Source organism: Macaca mulatta, chromosome 8 (genome assembly GCF_049350105.2).
Source record: "Macaca mulatta isolate MMU2019108-1 chromosome 8, T2T-MMU8v2.0, whole genome shotgun sequence".
Lineage (NCBI taxonomy): Eukaryota > Metazoa > Chordata > Mammalia > Primates > Cercopithecidae > Macaca > Macaca mulatta.
Window position 1 is genome coordinate 130,294,097 of NC_133413.1, and position 16,078 is coordinate 130,310,174.

The 16,078-nt window shown below is 41.9% G+C and overlaps 1 protein-coding gene across 2 annotated transcripts in view; it reads left to right on the top strand.

The window, feature by feature from the left end:
* DEPTOR (DEP domain containing MTOR interacting protein) overlaps nt 1-16,078 on the top strand; it is a 182,996-nt gene that overhangs the window by 44,264 nt on the left and 122,654 nt on the right. For both annotated transcript variants that reach the window (XM_001097652.5, XM_077943972.1), the window contains exons 2-3: nt 11,413-11,591; nt 12,812-12,935. In XM_001097652.5, coding sequence (XP_001097652.2) covers nt 11,413-11,591; nt 12,812-12,935 — 303 coding nt within the window. The remainder of the gene's footprint in view (nt 1-11,412; nt 11,592-12,811; nt 12,936-16,078) is intronic.

Sequence of the window (16,078 nt, forward strand, 5' to 3'; positions counted from 1 at the left end):
CTTACTGAGGACTATAGACAGGGGCCAGGAGCTCAGGAGCAGCCCTTTAGAGAGGTTCTATCCAACTGCCCCGGCACAGTATTTCAGCCCATTGCTTATATACAGGTGGTGGAGGTTCAATACATGCAAAATCACATCAGACTTGTTCAGAAATTACATTAAGCTGAATCACGTCAAGGTTTGGATATAAGAGTGCATCTGGTTGTAGATTACAGAGGCATAATTACTAACCCTTCAGATGTTATCTTGTGGGTAGGAAAAGGCAAGGACTAGAGTCCTTTATCATTTGTTTATTTTCTTTTTTGTTTGTTTGTTTGAGACAGGGTTTAGATTTGTCACCCAGGCTGAGGCGTGTGCTGCCACGCCTAGCTAATTTTTAAATTTTTGTTGATAGAGATGGGGTTTCACTATATTGCCAAGACTGGTCTCGTACTCTTGGGCTTAAGCAATCTGACAGCCTTGTCCTCCAAAGTGCTGGGATTATAAGCGTGAGCCATGGTGTGGGGCCTCATTTATCTTTTAAGGAGTATGGTGACTCAGGCAAGAGACCTAGGGGGCTGTGTGCTCTATCCTGTTTTTTCTTCAAAGTATCTGTCTAGAGAGCTACATGTTGTTACAGAGTCAAGGGCTTTGTGAAATTATGTTGGCAAACAGAAATGAGCAAACATGCCCTCTTATGTGTGTTACATTGTCTCACTCTGCTAATACTCCATGTTGATTTCAAAGACAGTACATGATATATGAGATTCAGAATGAAACATGCTTCCTTCCTGGGTATGTTTATCCTCTCAATCCATTGCAGTGACAAGACACAGAGCTTGCATGGAACTTTGCTTTGTACTAACTTGATATGAGCCCTGGAAGGGCTCTGTATAGAAGCTGGGACTCTGATTTGTTCTTTATTCACAGAGCCATTGCTAGTAAAACATTTGGCATGGACCACCTTTTTTTTTTTTTTTTTTTTTTTTTTGAGATGGAGTTTCACTCTTGTTGCCTAAGCTGGAGGGCAATGGTGCGATCTCAGTTCACTGCAACCTCCGCCTCCTGGATTCAAGTGATTCTCCTGCCTCAGCCTCCTGAGTACCTGGGATTACAGGCATGCATCACCATGCCTGGCTTTTTTTTTTTTTTGAGACGGAATCTTGCTCTGTTGCCAGGCTGGAATGCAGTGGCGTGATATTGGCTCACTGCAACCTCTGCCTCCTGGGTTCAAGCGATTCTCCTACCTCAGCCTCCCGAGTAGCTGGAACTACAGGCACGCACCACCACACCCAGCTAATTTTTGTATTTTTAGTAGAGACAGGGTTTCATCATGTTGGCCAGGATGGTCTCAATCTCTTGACCTCGTGATCCACCTGCCTTGGCCTCCTAAAGTGCTGGGATTATAGACGTGGGCCACCGTGCCTGGCCTAATTTTCTATTTTTAGTAGAGTCGGGGTTTCTCCATGTTGGTCAGGCTGGTCTTGAACTCCTGACCTCAGGTGATTCGCCCGCCTCAGCCGCCCAAAATGCTGGGATTACAGGCCTGAGCCACTGTGCCCGGCCATGGACCACCTTATAGAGTGGTTACTACAGCTATTTGCAGTGTGTGTGTGTGTGTGTGTGTGTGTGTGTGTGTGTGTGTTGTCCAAGACCAATTGTTTCTGGCTCTACAGAATCACCTGTGCTCTATTTACATGAACCAGTTCTATTCTCTTTCCTGCCTATTTCTGTATTTGTTCTTTTGTTCTGATCAGGTTGGGAAAATTCAAGCATTTTTTTGAAGCAAAACTACATGAAATGTGTATTATTATCCCATTTCATGTAAAAAATATACATATATAGCCATATGTGTGCACATACATAGAAGATTTCTGTAAGAATACATAAGCAGCTATTGCATTAGGTTCCTTTGGAAAGTGGAGGTCAAGGAAAGCCTCAAACATATGTATGGCACAGTAGGTAGAAACGTATAGTGACCTCCTATGTCCCCATCTCCTAGCTTCAGCAAGATCAGTTCATGGCCAGTTAACCCAGCTTTAATAATTGTCTGTTCATCTGAACCAAGGAAAGAGACTTTTGATTTTCATTTTTATACATATTTGAATTCTTTTCGACTGTGAGCATATATTATTTTGATAATTAAAAATCTGAATTAGAAAATAAGTTCAAGTATTAAAAGGATATGCAGTGTGTTAGATTTCATTTTTCCTGTTTTTGTTTTTTTCTTTTAGACTCAGAGTCTTTCAAGGGTGAGTGATAAAGAGTGACTTTCCCCGGGTTCTCAGATCCCCAAGGACATATATAAGCTGTTGCAGAACATCTGGAAAGGAGGATAGCTGTAGTTTAAAGCACATCTATGTCAATACTGTTGCCCAAATCACAGGCTCACGCTGTCAGCCCCACTATTTGGCTTGCTGTGTTTGTTAAACTGTTTACTTTGGCTGAGATTTATGACGCTGTTTTAAAATGAGAATATGTGGTTTCAATCTCCCCTTTGTTCCCTGAGTCCCACAATCTGCTGCAGTTCTCTGCAAGCTATTTTTGAAAAACAATTTCTACTTTTCTTATCAGATGGACAGTGATTTTGCAGGTATTATGAACACCCTGCACCCAGTAATGTTTGTTCTCTTAGGGCTGGAAGAGGAAATGGTCTGATGCAATTTCAGCAGCTGGTTAGCTGGACAGGAATAGAACATTACAGAATCACCTTGAATCTAAAGCCTGTGAACCAGCTGTCTGAGATGAATAATAGGAAGGTTTTTTTTTCTTTTTTCTTAATTTATATTTCATAGCCAGTGGGATTGAAAATGCAGCTAAAATACAGATGGTCACTCTTCCCAATGGTTTAATGTGGATTGATGGGGACTCTGCTGCTCAGAAAACTATTCTAGCTATGCTTCCCACCATGCTGAATACATAATATGCACGAATTAACTTTCACATCAATGAGATTGCTATCTCCTACTATTTGCTATGCACTAGAATTGCAACAACAAATAAGCAACTCTCCTTTAGTATCCCTGATGTCATCTAGTTGTAATACAGTGCGATGAATGCGTTACTGTTAGCGCTAAAATATTGTGGGAGAATAGAGGAGAGAGAAGGCTGTTTTCTGGCTTTGAAAGGCTGGGAAAATGTTTACAGAGGAGGTGCCCTTGAAAAGCTGACCCTTGAAGAGAAGTGAAATTGTTTTGAATTATTGAAGGCAGGCAGAAGGAGCATTCTAAGCAGAGGCATGGCGGGTGATTAGCATGGAGGGTTCAGAGGCTGAAGAAGAGTTCAGAATATTCAGAGTACAAAGCAGGAATGCATGTGACTGGGAGGTGAGAGAGACAAGGAAGCTGAAGAGGAGGCCTAGGATCAGGGTGGCAGGCCTCCTTAGCTCATGGGTAGGTGAGGTTCTTTTGGATTCAGGGAGTCAAGGCCCACTCAGCCCCCTGACGGGATTGGTAGTGTCTTGGTTATTATAGGAGTGCACATGGCTTGGAAGAGGAACTGGAAAACTCTAAGGAACTGAGGAACTCCTGCAACTTGTTCCTCTTGGATCCCTCATTTGCTGCTTTAGGGGCTTCCTGTTGCTTTCTTGCCTTCTCTTTGCTGCCTCCACTCCTCTCTCCTTCCTGATGGCCCAGTTTCCTTGATGACTTTTAGCACTGAGTTTATTTATTTGTTTATTTATTTTTTACCTTTGCTCCAATAATTCTTTTTTTTGTTTTGTTTTGTTTTGTTTTTTTGAGGCAGCGTCTTGCTCTGTCACCCAGGCTGGAGTGCAGTGGTACAATCTCAGCTCACTGCAACCTCTGCCTCCCGGGTTCAAGGGATCCTCCCACCTCAGCCAGCATAGTAGCTGGGACTAAAGGCATGTGCCACCACACCCAGCTAATTTTTATATTTTTAGTAGAGATGGGGTTTTGCCGTATTGCTCAGGCTGGTCTCCAACTCCTGACCTTGGGCGATCCGCCCACCTCGGCCTCCCAAAGTGCTGGGATTACAGGCGTGAGCCACCGCGCCCAGCTGAAAATAACATCATTTCTATTAGTGTCTTTATACATTCATTGGTTCACCAAATATTAAGTATTTGCTGTGCCAGGCAAAACACTTATATGTGTGCAGTGTGAAAATTTTTATCTTTTTATTGGGACAGTTTTTCTGGAATATACAATTTTCAAAGCTCATTTTTAGAATTCTGTATTTCTGACTACAAAAGAAAAAAAGATAATAGCACACTTCTTACAGATTTTAACCCCTGGTGACATGTCTAAAAATACTGAGTTCTAGGCTATATCCTGGATCCAAAATTATTTCCCGCCCCCCACCCGGCACATCATGCTCAGTTTTCTTAAACGTGGAAATGTACCAGGCCCCACTGGGACGGCAGGAATAGTGTGTAGTACTTTTCCCCTTCCACCCTTGCTGGGAATTCGTGGAAATCAGGAATGTTTAAGAATTAGCCCTAAGCTGAAGGGTCATGGAAGGATAATAACTGAAAGGTTCTATTCTGTAGTGTTTTTTTTTTTTTTTGAAAAAGGGTCTTGCTCTGTCACCCAGGCTGGAGTGCAGTGGCGTGCTATTGGCTCACTGCAACCTCCGCGTCCTGGGTTCAAGCAATTCTCCTGCCTCAGCCTCCCGAGTAGCTGGGACTACAGGCACACACCACCACGCCCGGCTAATTATTCTGTAGTATTTAAAGATAAATAGGCTGGGTGCAGTGACTCAGGCCTGTAATTCCCAGCACTTTGGGAGGCCGAGGTGGGCGGATCACCTGAGGTCAGGAGTTGAGACCAGCCTAGCCAACATGATGAAACCCCGTCTCTTCTAAAAATACAAAAAATTAGCTGGGCATGGTGGCAGGCGCCTGTAATCCCCACTACTCGGGAGGCTGAAGCAGGAGAATAGCTTGAATCCAGGAGGTGGAGGTTGCAGTGAGCCAAGATCGCACCATTGCACTCCAGCCTGGGCAACAAGAGTGAAACTCTGTCTCAAATAAAAAAGATAAATACTACCTAATAATTCTTTTAGATTGGAAAGTTTACAGCAGCTAAATCTCTTGGCTCATAATATATTCCTCCTCCTACTATATATACCAAATTACACAGTAGCTTGTTCTTCCACATTTTAATTTCTAAGTAAATTGGCCTTCATTATTCTTGGATTCCTGACAGACATCGCATCTAAGAATTAATATTTTGCATTCTGCCACTCTGAGCATGTTAAACAAATTACTCAGCGTCGTTGTCACTGAATTAATTAGAAGGATTCATGTGATGACTTTAGCACACCCTATGTAAACTTGTTTTTTTTTTAAAGCTGCTGCTTAGTTTTTATTATTAATAATTACAACTCTACAGAGGTATCATTTGTGGTGTTAGAATTGACGGCCTCAGGGAGTTGTTGTGAGGATTAATGCCCATAAAGCAGTTCAAACTGTCCCTAGCACATAGATGCGTAAAATTATCTTCATTTTACCAGTAAAAACTCTGATGCTCAGAGGTTATAGAGTTACTGGCAGCACCAGGGTGAGAACCAAGTCTTTGTATTCCTGATCCCGTTTTTCTCATTATCCTCAGAACTGACATTTTGGGGTGAAATCTGTGATAGTCGGAAATGAACAAATCTGTGTGGAGTGGAAATGTAGCAGGCCCCGGTGGGACAGCAGGGATAGTGTGCAGTGCTTCTCCCCAGGAAGTACTTCAGACCCAGGAAGAGTTGGTGGGTCTGCACTTCCCGAAACACCATCCCGGAACATGGCCTGGTTGTCAAAAGGAAGAACTGAACCTCATTGGCTTGCTGGGAAATACTCCTGCCACCTCTTTTGTTCTAAAGATCACTTGGGACTTCCCTGGAGCTGTGTGCTAGAGGCTATTTTAGTTGGTTTTGTTTAGACTTATTATGTATGTTGAGGTAATATTATAAATTAATTTAGTGGCTTAAAAAATCTCCATGTCTATTAACTTCTGTCTGCTGTATATGTATGTATGTGTTTATTTATTTATTTTTGAGATGAGGTTTCTCGGTGGTGCCCAGGCTGGAGTGTGGTGGCATGATCTTGGCTCACTGCAACTTCCGCCTCCCAGGCTCAAGTGATGCTCACACTTCAGCCTCCCAAGTAGCTGGTATTACAGGTGTGTGCCACAACACCCAGCTAATTTTTGTATTTTTGTAGAGACGGGGTTTTGCCATGTCACCAAGGCTCGTTTGAACTCCTGAGGTCAAGTGATCCTCCCGCCTCAGCCTCCCAAAGTCCTGGGATTATACCTGTGAGCCACCATGCCCAGCCTATCTGCCTTAATTGCTTTTTCTTCTTTGTTTTATCAAAGTATTTTTTCAAGAAGAATTTCCTTTTTCAGCTATGTGATTTATTTGTCCTGACAGTTTATAATTTGCTTGATAAACTGTGTGACATTCATTTATTTTCCAAGATCTATATCTCCCTCTTCATAATTATTTTATCTTTGAGTCCTTATTTTCCTGACTTTATGTTCTTTTGAAATTGTTTTTAAATTTTTTATAGTTCAGAACACTTTAAGGAAATTGTCTGTTTCTTGAATTGTGTTTTCTTTCAGACAGAGTTCTTCTTATCTGCTGAATGCTCTTTTTCCCTTTCCTCTGTTTTTCCTTTCTTTTCTTTTTTATTTCTTTCTTTCTTTTTTTTTTTTTTGGTATTATTTATTTTTGCTTCACATTATCACCTAGCGGTTTGCTTTTTCCCATGATGTTTATGCTTAATGCAGACAGTTCTGTCCATGCTTTCAATCTGTCCATACTCTATCTGTGCTTGGAAATAAAGACAGGTGACATCTCCTTAGCACCTTCCTAAGTCATCTCAGAATGTCATTTTCCCCTCTGAGCTAAATTTGATAGCTAATTATTTGTTCCACTGTTTTACAGCTTAAGGGCTCCTGGTGATGGAAAGGAGAGAGTCTTGCTTCTGAGGTTTTGTTCAACTTCCTGTCCTAGGGTTCGTTTCATATAGTCAGAGATGGATCCCACTGCTATGGAGGGATATTTTGGCCACTGCAATGGTCCCCAAATTTATTATTGAGCTTGGGAGGCTTCACTGTTAAAGAAAAGATCTAGTTCTTCATTTCCTTCATTGCACCTATCTTTCCCCATCAGCCATTTCAACTGTCTCCTAATCAGAAAACAGAAAACTCAGTTATTTATGGTTTTTTTTTCTTCAAACTTTGGGGTTATTAATGAAAATTCTGAGGATTTCATTGACTTAGCAACAAGGCTTCTGGGTAATGAGAGTGTACTCGCCTTACCTTGCCACTCCAAAATCTCCTGTTTGTTTTTTTGACTGCTACTTTATTTATGTTTTCATCTTTTCCCTTTATTCAAAAATTACAAAGTCTTTTTTTGGTCATTTCAATGAGTAGAGAGTATTTTAAGGCTAATCCACCCTATCTGTAATATAGGCCTAAATCACTTTATTATATCATGATTCCTTTTGTTTGTTAGTTTGTTATTTTTATTTTATTATTCTTTTCTTTCCAACCTTTGTTTTCACTTCAGGAAATTCACATGCAGGTTTGTTACATGAATAAACTGCATGTCGCAGGGGTTTGGCGTACAGGTTATTTCGCCATCCAGGTAATGAGCATAGTAGGCAACAGGTAGTTTTTGGATCCTCACCTTCCACCCACCCTGCACACTAAAGTAAGCCCCTGTATTAGTCCATTCTCATGCTGCTAATAAAGGCATACCTGAGACTAGGTCATTTATAAAAGAAAGAGGTTTAATGGACTGTCAGTTCCACATGGCTGGGGAAGTCTCATAATCATGGCAGAAGGCAAAGGAAGATCAAAAGGACTTCTTACATGGTGGTGGACAAGACAACTTGTGCAGCGAAACTCCCATTTATAAAAACACCAAGGCTAGGTGTGGTGGCGCACGCCTGTAATCACAACACTTTGGGAGGCCGAGGTGGGTGGGTCACTTGAGGTCACGGGTTCGAGACCAGCCTGGCCAACATGGCAAAACCCCGTCTCTACTAAAAATACAAAAAATTAGCTGGGAGTGGTGGCGCGCAGCTGTAATCCCCACTACTCGGGGATTGAGACAGGAGAATTACTTGAACACAGAAGGTGGAGACTGCAGTGAGCCGAGATTGCACCACTGCACTCCAGCCTGGGCAACAGAGTGAGACTCCGTCTCAAAAACAAACAAACAAAAATAATATAAACAACAACAAAAAAACCCATCAGATCTCGAGATTTATTCATTACCACGTGAACAGTATGGGGAAAACTGCCCCATGATTCAATTTTCTCCACCTGGCCCTGCCCTTGACATGTGGGGATTATTACAATTCAAGGTGAAATTTGGGTGGGGACACAGTTAAGCCATATCAGTCCCAGGGTCTCTTGTTGCCTGTTTACTTTTTGGTTTTTTGACACAGAGTTTTGCTCTTGTCACCCAGGCTGGAGTGCAGCGGCACGATCTTGGCTCACTGCAACCTCTGCCTCCTGGTTTCAAGAGATTCTCCTGCCTCAGCCTCCTGAGTAGCTGGGATTATAGGCATGCACCACCATGCCTGGCTAATTTTTGTATTTTTAGTAGGGATGGGGTTTCACCATGTTGGCCAGGCTGGTCTCGAGCTCCTGACCTCAAGTGATCCGCCTGCATCGGCCTCCCAAAGTGCTGAGATTACAGTCATGAGCCGCAACGGCCAGCCTGTTGTTCCCTTCTTGATGTTCATGTGTTCACAATGTTTAGCTCCCTTTTAGAAGAGAGAACATGTGGTACTGGTTTTCTGTTCCAGCATTAATTTGCTTAGGATGCCACTTAAAACCATTTATGGAGTTAGGGTTTCTTTTTCCTTGTCTGGCTACTTCTTTTTGCTTTTTTTTTTTTTTTTAATTATTTTCCTTAATATGAAGAAAAGGAGATTCTGTGCTTCGGTTTCACTCCACCAGCTTTACCAATTTATAATCTTTACAGTTCCCATTTCCTACCTGGTCCTTGGCAAATGAAAGCTAGTCTAACTCCAAGCACATGGGTTGAAGTATCTTCTGAAATACTTAAACGTGATGATTCAGGTGCTTTAAAAAAATTACATAACTAGCTTTCCCTAGAAGAGGAAGCCCTAAGGACTCAAAGTGTCTTCTGGCATCAATGTAGGTTCCTTTCTTTTTTAGCATAAAATATTAATCCTAATGTACTAACCTGCAAGTTGAATAAAATATATCCCCCATAAGGTTGTCAGAAAATGCAGAGTGCCCACTAAAATTTGAATTATAGATACAGTATAATGAATTATTTTTTTGTTTTTTTGTGTGTGACGGAGTCTTTCTCTGTCGCCCAAGCTGGAGTGCAGTGGCGCGATCTCGGCTCACTGCAAGCTCTGGTTCCCGGGTTCACACCATTCTCCTGCCTCAGCCTCCCAAGTAGCTGGGACTACAGGCGTCCGCCACCACACCCGGCTAATTTTTTGTATGTTTTAGTAGAGACAGGGTTTCAGCATGTTAGCCAGGATGGTCTCGATCTCCTGACCTTGTGATCCATTCGCCTTGGCCTCCCAAAGTGCTGGGATTACAAGCGTGAGCCACCGCACCAGACCTATGAATTGTTTTTTTAAAGTATAAGTAGGTCCCATGCAATATTTGGGTCATGCTTTTACTACACAATGGTTTGCTATTTATCTGAAATTCAAATTTGACTGGGTTTCCTGTCTGGTTTTTCCTTCCCAAACCTGGCAGCCCTACTCTATCACCACCATCTTATGGGAATGTTTTCTGGGTCTATTGGATACCTCTCCTTCAGTATTTTCCTGATATCACTGATATCCTCATCTCTGTTACTAGTGGATTCACTGCTATGTCCTTTCCTTAGCCAATCCTATAGTATGACTTAACTCTTAAGTTTTAGATAATAAATATTGGCAGATGGTAGAACATTGTACAGTAAGTAACATTTATTACTAATTATTTAGCATTCAGCCAAAGAGCAGTAATAAAGGATATAAGATAGTCTTTGAGTGACCAAAATAGATGTCATAAATTCCATGCCCAAAATGCTCATTTTCTTTCTTCATAGATGCTCGTATCAGGCTTTTGCTCAAAATATTTTAACTCCTAAATACTGACTACGTAGCAGACCACGGCAGAACAGAAATAGCAGATCAGGGGAACTGCTTGAGTTTAGGAACAAGGACAACAGGTGCATATCACAGCAGGACAAGGGAAGGAGACAGGAGAATGAGAAACAGACCCTAGGAAGTTGTGGAACCACTGGGTGCAGAGTACATAGCTCTGGCCATTTATGTGATCTCTGAAGGCACCACTGTGGCAACAGTCCGTGTCATGGAGCCATAAGCTGGCATTCAGCTGGAGGGTGTATTGGGACAATATTGGTATTAGTAACAGATACCTGAATCAATTCACTAAAGCACAGGGAATGTATCGATTCATGTAATTTAAACCCAGGTTAGGTGACTTCATGAACTGTTGAATTCAGGTGCTCAAACAGGGTTGTTTGTAATCTCTCTCTCTCTTTTATCTCTATCTCCTTATCTATCTGGTCCACTTTGCTCTGTGTTGTTTTTCTTTCTAGGCAGGTTCTTCCTTTATGATGGCAAGATTGGCTAGTAGTAGTTCAAGATGCATATATATATATGTATATGTATGTATATATATGTGTATGTATATATTTTAAGAAGGAGTTTCACTCTTGTTGCCTAGGCTGAAGTGCAATGGTGCGATCTCAGCTCACTGCAACCTCCACTTCCCGGGTTCAAGCGATTCTCCTGCCTCAGCCTCTTGAGTAGCTGGGATTACAGGCACCCGCTACCATGCCTGGCTAATTTTTGTATTTTTAGTAGAGACAGGTTTTCACCATGTTGGCCAGGGTGGTCTCAAACTCCTGACCTCAAGTGATCCTCCTGCTTCGACATCCCAAAGTGCTGGGATTACAGATGTGAGCCACCACACCCTGATGTATGTTTTTAGTGCCTAGAATTACCTAACAGGCAGGTAGCAGACATCCATTAATATTTGTTATATGAATGAATGACTACAAGTAGGATGGGCCCTGAACAATTTGTGATAAAGAGGATGCACTTTGTTTCAGCATATTGCTAGGGTTTTTGTTTGCTGGTTGAAACAGTAACCCCACTGGAGAGAGAAAAAGCAGGGAGTGAGACAGAGTAGGGGATGGAGAGCTTTTCTCACTCTCAGGAGTGGCAGGAGAGTTCTGGGTTGGCTGTGATTGTTTTACCCTCATATTTACCTCCGTCATCTAGATCAGAGGCTGGAGTCACTTTCTGGAGCCTTTGAGCTCTGACAGTATGGAAATCACCAAGTGAGCTAAAGATACTCAATAACACTCTCGTGCCTTTGGAACTTCTGTTATGTTATTACTCTCTGGGATTGGTTTAATAATTTGTGCTGTCATCAAAATTTCCAAAGTAATTGCTAATTTTTCTTTCAGGCTCAGGCTGCATGAAGAAAAGGTTATTAAAGATAGACGTCATCATCTCAAGACCTACCCAAACTGTTTCGTCGCAAAAGAACTGATTGACTGGCTGATTGAACACAAAGAGGCTTCCGACAGAGAGACGGCAATTAAACTCATGCAGAAATTAGCAGACCGGGGCATTATTCACCATGGTAAGTGAGGTGGTGAGTCAAGGTGACTTGAGAGAAAATGAAGGACTAAATCTTTTCATGAACATACCCACTTAAGAAAGAAAACATTTTGCTTTATTTTATCTCTACTGTATCTCTCCCTGATTTCATTTTCTTCCTCTAAGAGGCATTTTGGTTATTTCTTTTTTTCTTGTATTTTCAGTAGAGACTGGGTTTTACCCTGTTGGTCAGGCTGGTCTCGAACTCCTGACTTCAGGTGATCTGCCCACCTCAGCCTCCCAAAGTGCTGAAATTACAGGTGTGAGTCACTGTGCCCAACTAGCATTTCGGTTATTTCTATGTACTGCTTTATACCTCTTTCTCTATTCATCTTTAAGGAATGCATCATGTTGTCTTAAAAGTTTTCTCTCATTATAGAAGTGCATATTTATCCTTTTGCAACTTGATCAACACACTGTGAGCTTCATCCACGTTGATAGTATATGTCTTATTTGTTATTTTTGCTGTTGTATAATACATATGTATAATTATGCCACTATATATTTTTCAGTGGGCATTTATGTGGTTTCCAAGTTTTTGCTGTTACTCTCAGTGGGTTCAATAAAGATTCACCAACATGTCTTCTTGAAATCTCTCATCCTGGCCTCGACCTTCGCACATGTCGTCGTTCTCTTGGAATGCCCTTTCCCCTCACGTTTTGCCCAATTTCTCTTTGTTCTTCAGGTCTCCACTTACGTGCAAACTCTTCAGGGAAGCTTTCTTTTTCCAAAGCTGGGTCACTGTGTTCCTGGGGCACTGGGCACTCTTCCTTTAGGCTCCCATTGCACTCTGTCCTTACCTCTGTAGCCTTATCATACCATATTTCAATTATAGTTGACATTTTTCCTTACCTCACTAGATTTCACATTCTTTGAGGCTGATGCATGCCCCAATATTCTTTAGAAGAGTTTGTGGATTGCTTCATGAATTGAATTATGTGAACTTCCTAAAGATGATGATGATGATGATGATGATGATTATGGTGATGGTGATGGTGATAATAATAGCTAAAAATACTGAGGACTTACTCTGTACCAAGTGCTATGTAACTATTTTACATGTATCAGCTCATATGGTAGATACTTGCATGCATGAAGAATTTGGTGGTGAAATAATTCTTAATTAGCATCATACTTCACTTGAGTAATTAAATAAGAGTGATTTTTTTTCTTATTTGCTTCTCTGTGCATATTGTGTTTCAGTGTGTGATGAGCATAAAGAATTCAAGGATGTCAAACTCTTCTACCGCTTTAGAAAGGATGACGGCACCTTCCCATTGGATAACGAAGTGAAGGCCTTTATGAGGGGACAGAGGCTGTATGAAAAGTATGTTCCACATGAAATCCCCACTGTAATCTTGACTGGTAGAGAGAAGCAGAACTGTGCCAGTCTCATTATGTTGATTTCAGCATGGCTCTTCCATGTGGGCCGGTTACATAACTGTTCTTTTTCATATGAGAAAACTATCACCCATTTGCTTTCTCTTTGCCAGAAAATAAGTCAATTTCATAAGATTCTCATTAAAGAATTTATTTAAATCTTATTTTCTATATTTAAGTCAATTCTACAAAGCTCCAGAATTTTTGTTTACCATCAAATGATGTGGATGCCCCTTTTCCTTTCTTATTTTTATTTATTTTTTGGCACTGAGTCTCACTCTGTTGCCCAGGCAGAAGTGCGGTGGCATGATCTCGGCTCACTGCAACCTCTGCCTTCTGGATTCGAGTGATTCTCGTGCCTCAGCTCCTGAGTAGCTGGGAATACAGACGTGAGCCACCACATCTGGCTAATTTATGTATTTGTAGTAGAGACAGGGTTTCCCCATGTTGGCCAGGCTTTTCTCAAATTCCTGACCTCAGGTGATCTACCCACTTCAGCCTCCCAAAGTGCTAGCATTGCAGGTGTGAGCCACCGTGCCTGGCCCCCTTTTTTCTTTTAAATACTGTTGTTGTGTAAATTGGAGGTTCAGGCTTATAAGTGACTGGAGAAGCAGCATTAAGAGCAGGGGAATTGGTCAGACCAGGAGACCAGTAGTGGGAGAACTTCAGATAGCAGGATGTCTATGAGGAATAAGCTTTCAGCTCTTTCAAGAGATAAGTACAGTGTAGCACAGGAGTATTTGGTTGATGGGTCTCGAATCTTCTGAGTGGCCATCTCTGGGTTTATCTGCTACTTCTGTGGCCTCTTTACCATCCTGCCTTCCTCATTTAGTTTTCCAGGGCAACCATTAGAAAAAGGGGTGCAGAAGCAATGGTACCTCCTTTGTAACCCTGGCTGCCTTACAAAACTTGAGGGAATTGAAAAACACATATTTATCTGCCAGGCGCCGTGGTTTATGCCTGTAATCCTAGCACTTTGGGAGGCCGAGGTGGGTGGATCACTTGAGGTCAGGGGTTTAAGACCAGCCTGGCCAACATGGTGAAAGCCTGTCTCCACTAAAAATACAAAAACTAGCCCGCCATGGTGGTGAGTACCTGTAATCCCAGCTACTCGGTAGGCTGAGGTAGGAGAATCGCTTGAACCTAGGAGGTAGAGGCTGCAGTGAGCCGGGATCACATCACTGCATTCCAACCTGGGTGACAGAGTGAGACACCATCTCAAAACTAAAACAAAAACAAAACATATTTGTCACATAAAATAGCCTGTCTGTAATGGGTGGGGGTAAGGGTCTGGGTGGGTGTCTGAGTGATCAGATTAATTGGCATGACGGTTAAAAGCCAGACAGAGTTTGAAGTGTAGCCCTGTCACCTTACCTTTATAAAGCTCAGTGTCCTCTTTAGTGACATGACAGCAGCAATCGAACTCACCTCCTAGTGCTGTTGTGGGAATTAAAAGGCTTAAGTATTTAGCTCAGGATCTCTGGTGTATAGTAAGACCACACAGAGGATAGCCATTCCAGATATGAGTACAGTACTGATGGCCACCCTCGACTGTGTCCTTCCTGTGTTATGCACTCTGTCCCAGTTCTTGTCTCCGTTTCTTGAGGTGGTATGGTCACCACTTGATGTCCTAATTTGTACTCAGTCTACTATCACTTGCTTTCTATATTGAAATGGAGAAACTCTCTCATCTTTCTGACTCACATGAATTTGAATGGAAGGGATCCATCAGTACCTCCACTTGTTTACTTGAGTGTGTGCATTTGTTTTGTTGCTTTCTTTTAATTTCTTAGTTCCTTTTGTAGAATTCTAGCAGGTGTTGGGTATTTCAGTTACGATGATGTTCCTTTCAAACAATGATTCTATGTTGGCCAAAACATGCATGTCATCTCCATGGATGAAGGCCAGTGGATTCTGTAACACTTTTCCTTTTTTTAAATTAAAAAAGATTAACAATATTATTATTATTATTATTTATAAAGACAGGATCTTGCTCTGTCTCCCAGGCTGGAGTGCAGTGGCATTATCATAGCTCACTGTAACCTTCAATTTCTGGGCTTAAGTGATCCTCCTGCCTCAGCCTCCCAAGTAGCTAGGAGTACCGACTTACGCTACCACGTCCAGCTTTTTTTTTTTTTTTTAACTTTTTGTAGAGACAGGATCTCATTATGTTGTTCAGGCTCATATCAAACTCCTGTCCTCAAGTGATTCTCTTACCTTGGCCTCTCAAAGCATTGGGACTAAGCCCTGAGCCACTGTACCTATAACACTTTTCTCTAGCTACAGCTTATCTCTTGGGATCTGCATAACCACACTGTGGGGCAGGGATCAGCTATAATTGAAAATGTCTGGCAGAGAACTGTTATTGCTTAATGGGATAGTTATGATGGCAAGATAATAATAAGAAAAGTTAAAGTTGCTCACACCTTCTGGAAAGCAGACTTACTCCAGCCTCATATTCCGTTGCATCTCCTTCCACCCTGTGGACCAGTCACACAGCACTGTGTATCTCTGAGCATGTTCTTTCCTTTTAGGAGATGCATTAATGCATTAATTATTCAACAAATCTACATTGAGCCCTTTCCACTTGCTAGGCACAGCTAAAGATGCTAGAAATGCCTGTAGCAAAGCCCCTGCCTTCATGAGCTTGCACTTCAGTTAAAGAGGCAGACATTAAAGGCACAGACACATGAAGATGTGATATAGTATAACACGGGTGTCATCGGTGCTAGAAAGAAAAATAGATTTACTGAGGATGGTGGGGTACTTTAAATAGGGGGATCGGGGAAAATGTTTTTGAAGAGATGACATATGAATAAAGGAAGACTTGCAGATACCTGGTGGAAGAACATCCCAGGCAAAGGGAATGGTAAGGATAAAGGCTTTGAGAAGGGAACGTGCTGGACATATTTAAGGGCAGTAATGAGACCAGAGTGTCCAGAGGGCAGAAGAAAAGAGGAGAGTAGTAGGAGATGAGGCAAGGCCAGTTCATAATAGGGCCCTTAAAACCATGGTAAGAATTGATGATTTTAAGTGTAATGGGAGGCCGTTGGAGAGGAGGGAGTGAGGAAGTGGCAATCTGATATACTT